The sequence below is a fragment of the Myotis davidii genome, unplaced genomic scaffold, assembly GCF_000327345.1.
Source record: "Myotis davidii unplaced genomic scaffold, ASM32734v1 scaffold1577, whole genome shotgun sequence".
Taxonomy (NCBI): Eukaryota; Metazoa; Chordata; class Mammalia; order Chiroptera; family Vespertilionidae; genus Myotis; species Myotis davidii.
The window spans coordinates 121,673-126,063 of NW_006288857.1; the positions used below are offsets into that span (position 1 = coordinate 121,673).

Sequence of the window (4,391 nt, forward strand, 5' to 3'; positions counted from 1 at the left end):
CCATTCACGCAGCCCTGGGCGCACACCGGGCGGCACAGCCCCGTGACACTGCAGGGACAGGGAGGGGTCGGGGCAGGGCAGTGGCCAAGCCCACCCTCACATCCTCACCCCTGCTGTTCCATCTCTCCCCTCTGTAGGAGCCTGCCCACAGCCCCTCTTTCTGGGGTACCCCATCAAATTCATAACCTTGCCCTCCACTGCCTACCCCCCTGGATCAATCCTACCACCATCACACCTTGGACCGTTTTCTTTCACCCTGCTTTGGTCCACGCTCCATCCCTTACTGCTCCTTACACTCTCCTACTCCAGTCTGTCCGGACCCTCTCCCCTGGACCCCACCCCAGGCCCCAGGCCGGCTGCAGCCTCACTTGTCCATGAGGTAGCCCGTCTTGCAGCTGCACTCATAACCGTGGGGCTGGTCATGGCAGTTCTGAGTCTCATTGCAGTCATGGTGCCCGTTCGCACACTCGTCCTCAGGGGGGCAGGACAGGAAGGCCCAGGAAGCCCCAGGACGCCCACACGTCAGCCCTAGCACAAGATGCAGGGCTTCACTGGGGCCACTGTATCTCTCACCCAGCCACCCAGGCCCTTGCTCCTACTTCCCCTGAGCCCCACCTCTGAGACCGCCCCCAGCACCCCTCCATGCTCCCTGCCAGCCCCTCTCACCCCACCCCCGAGCCCCTCTTACCATCACGGGGGCCGCTGAGTCCACCCTCCAGGCAGCGGCCACCCCCATCCTGGCCCCCCCAGGCACACCAGCCACAGTGGGGGCGCCGCAGGCACAGGGCGCACTGGGTTGCCTGAGCACAGCCCAGGGAGCAGCTCTCGGGCCCTCGGAGCAGCCGCCCACAACCTCCAGCCATACATCGCAGGGGCAGGTATGAGGGGCTCAGACACTGTCCAGAGGAGGAGAAATGCAGATCCACGGGGTCAGATAAACACATCCGGGGTATCTTCCCAACCACACCCTCCTCTCAGAGAGCTCACCCTCCCTGGCCACAGCTGGGTGGGCCAAAGTGGACACCACCTGGGTCATCATGGCACTCTCCCTCTCAAGCATCCATAACTGAGTCAGACTAGGGACACCCTTGAAACTAGAAGATTATATAACCCGGGCTGCAGGGCCGTTTGAATGAGCAAATGACAGCAATGACGAGGAGAGGAAGAAGCAGGAAAAGGAAGCGAAGATGAGCACCACACCCCCAAACGCTGATGGAGAGGCGGCTTTCCAGCTCCAGCTCCAGCTCCCATCCCCAGACACCTGGCTGCGCTCTCCACCCGGCTTCCCAGGGGTCCTCTGTGTTGGTGCAGTGAGTCCTCTTTACCCCCTTGGCTCAGGGCACAGCTGCTTCTTACAATGACCCCAGGTGGAGAGAGAAACGAGAATCAGGAGGACCTGGCTGCTGGGGCAACAGCTCCGGTCCTGGCCTGGGAAGCTGAGAAGTCCACAGTCAGCGGCTGAACAGCAGCTCACATGCCGTCACTTATCACATCCTGAGACCCAGACAAGGTGCGTAATGAGGGTCAGGCTCTTGGGAACGGACCTCAGTGTATAAGGCCGTTTTATTTGCTGCTCGGGCCTTACGTAAAGCATAAGAGGAAAGAGATTCGTCTGGGCTGGTTGGCTGGCAGCACTTAGGGAAAACCAAAGCCAGCATGCAATCCTGAAATAGAAAACACTGACTGCTGTGGCCGGAGCTTTGAGCCCTTTGAGGGTTATGGCCAGCGATGAGCTGAGCCTTGCTCAACAGTCAAATTCTCTACCAGGCTAGGCCTCTGGTTCTAAATTTAGAGCACCCATCGGCAGACAGCAGAGCAATCTGCAAGTTGGTGGAGAGAAGCCCGAGGCTCCAGTCTGCACAGCGCCTTCTGCTATGACCTCCCTAATGGCCAAATGCGATGCTGCCCAACTGCATTGCCCGTGCTCCTGGCAGAGACATATGAACATAAGTTCCAAGAGCAGGATCCAAGCTCATCTATGACGTGCCCACAGCCTAGCAAAGTGCCTGGGCACAAAGGAGGTACTCAATAAAGAATTTGGTGGCCCTAGCCGGTTTTGCTCAGTGAATAGAGCAAACTGAAGGGTCCTGAGCTCGATTCCAGTCAAGGGCACGTACCTTGGTTATAGACTCCCAGCCCACGCGGGAGGCAACCAATCGATGTGTCTCTCTCACACTGGTGTTTCTGTCTGTCTCTCCCTCTCCCTTCCACTCTCTCTAAAAATCAATTTTAAAAATGTCCTTGGGTGAGAATTAAAAAAAAAGAAAAGAAATTGGTGAAAGGGCTAAAGGGGTGGGGGGAAGGGAGACATCTGTAATACTGTCAACAATTACATATATTATTGTTGAAGGGAGAAAGGGAAGGAGGAAAGAAGTCAGCCAGCCAGGGAACAGAGCACTCCCTTGCCTGTGCCAGGCTCTGAGGCCAAAGCCATAAAAGAACATGCTGGATGGTTAAATACAGCTGCCCCTGAGCTAGATTATAACAGCCCTGGCCTGCACACCCTTATGCTTGGTCTGTGCTGTGGTCGTTTTTAAAAACCTGAGCCAACACTTTAACCAGAAGATCTGGTGGAAGTCCTCTCACATTCGCAGGCAGAATCAACTTGGAGCTCTCCATCACTTCCCCCTGCCTCAGGCCTGGAGCTGCCCTGAGAGCCTGGCAGGCCCACAGGGGCGGGGGAAGAGCACGTGCTCTCTGTCTGGTCCCTGGAGCACCCACAGAGACAAATGATGGCAATCTCAATATCTGGGAGAAGTTCCATCACCAGATAGAGCCCAGGCTGGGGGAGGGGAGGCCTCCGCTTGTTAAGCACCGACACTGCGGGGTCACACTGAGACCCCCACAGGGACATCCACTCCCCACCTCATGCAGGGATCCTCCAGGTGTGTCCCAGAAAGTGGAGATGGGGAACCTTCCCGTGGGTGGAACCTGGGGCGTTGCTGAGTTTTTACTTAATGGCAGGCTCTGCTCCATGTTCTATCAACACATCCTCCCATTTAATTTGTACAACCTGCCTACAGGATGGTGTGGTGCAACACAAAAACATAATTTGGGTTTTGTCCGATTCCTGGCACAAAGCTACAATTCACCAAGAGCCCCTTTCTCCCATGAGTTTATGCTACTGAGGTGACTTGGAGAGGGTCACCAGAAAGATCAAATGATTAGAGGGGTATAACTTTTTAAAAAAATATATATTTTATTGATTTTCTACAGAGAGGAAGGGAGAGGGATAGAGAGCCAGAAACATCTATCAGCTGCCTCCTGCACGCTCCCCACTGGGGATGTGCCCACAACCAAGGTACATGCCCTTGACCGGAATCGAACCCGGGACCCTTTAGTCCCCAGGCCGATGCTCTATCCACTGAGCCAAACCGGTCAGGGCGAGAGGGTATAACTTTGAGCCCCACCCACTGACCTGGTGATTGAGCTCTATAAAAACTCTTGAAAAAGACAAGGTTCAGAGTTGGTATACACACCCGCTGGGAGGCTAGTGTGCCCAGAGAGGGCATGGAAACTCTGTACACCCTCCTCATCTGGCCCTGTTAACCTCCTCACGTGGCTCTTCCTAAATCACATCTTTGTAATACACTGGGATCAGTAAGGAAATGCTTCTCTGAGTTCTGTGAGCTGTTCTAGCAAATCAGCAAACCTGCAGTAGGGTTGCTGGGCACTGGATTTATAGCTGGTGGGTCAGAAACACAGGAGGCCTGGACTTGTGACTGATGTCTGGAGCGGGGGCAATCTTCTGAGCTCTTTAACTTGTGGGATCTGGCGCTACTCCAGGTAGAGAGTGTCAGTAGTGTATTGAGTTGTTGGATTCCAGGTTGTATCTGGAAAACTGGTGAATTGGTCACTGGTGTTGAAACACCTCAGATGGGGCCCGGCCAGTTTGGCTCAGTGGTTGAGCATCTACCTAAGAACCCAGAGATCACGGTTCGATTCCTGGTCAGGGCACATGCCCAGCTGCGGGCTCAATCCCCAGTGGGGGGCATGCAGGAGGCAGCTGATCAATGGTTCTCTCTCATCACTGATGTTTCTCTCTCTCCCTATCCCTTCCTCTCTGAAATCAATAAAAAAAATTTTAAAAAAAAGAAACACCTTACATGGGGTCTGTTGATATCAGTCCTATTTTACCAAGGATTCATGTAGAATCCAGGGGTGGGCAAACTTTTTGACTCGAGGGCCACAATGGGTTCTTAAACTGGACCGGAGGGCCGAACAAAAGCATGGGTGGAGTGTTTGTGTGAACTAATATAAATTCAAAGTAAACATCCTATACAATAAAAGAGAAAAATGGTAATTGGCGTATGGCGATACCCTTTTCATTGGCTAATCAGGGCTATATGCAAATTAACTGCCAACTCAGATGGCAGTTAACTGACAACAAA

At 53.8% G+C, this 4,391-nt stretch overlaps 1 protein-coding gene across 1 annotated transcript in view; it reads right to left on the reverse strand.

Moving 5' to 3' along the window:
• The window catches only part of MEGF8 (multiple EGF like domains 8), a 42,468-nt gene that overhangs the window by 5,043 nt on the left and 33,034 nt on the right, over window positions 1-4,391 (reverse strand). Inside the window, exons 35-37 of the mRNA XM_006761081.2 lie at window positions 689-896; window positions 369-528; window positions 9-48 (exon numbers count right to left, since the gene is read on the reverse strand). Of these exons, the coding sequence (XP_006761144.1) occupies window positions 9-48; window positions 369-528; window positions 689-896 (408 nt within the window). The remainder of the gene's footprint in view (window positions 1-8; window positions 49-368; window positions 529-688; window positions 897-4,391) is intronic.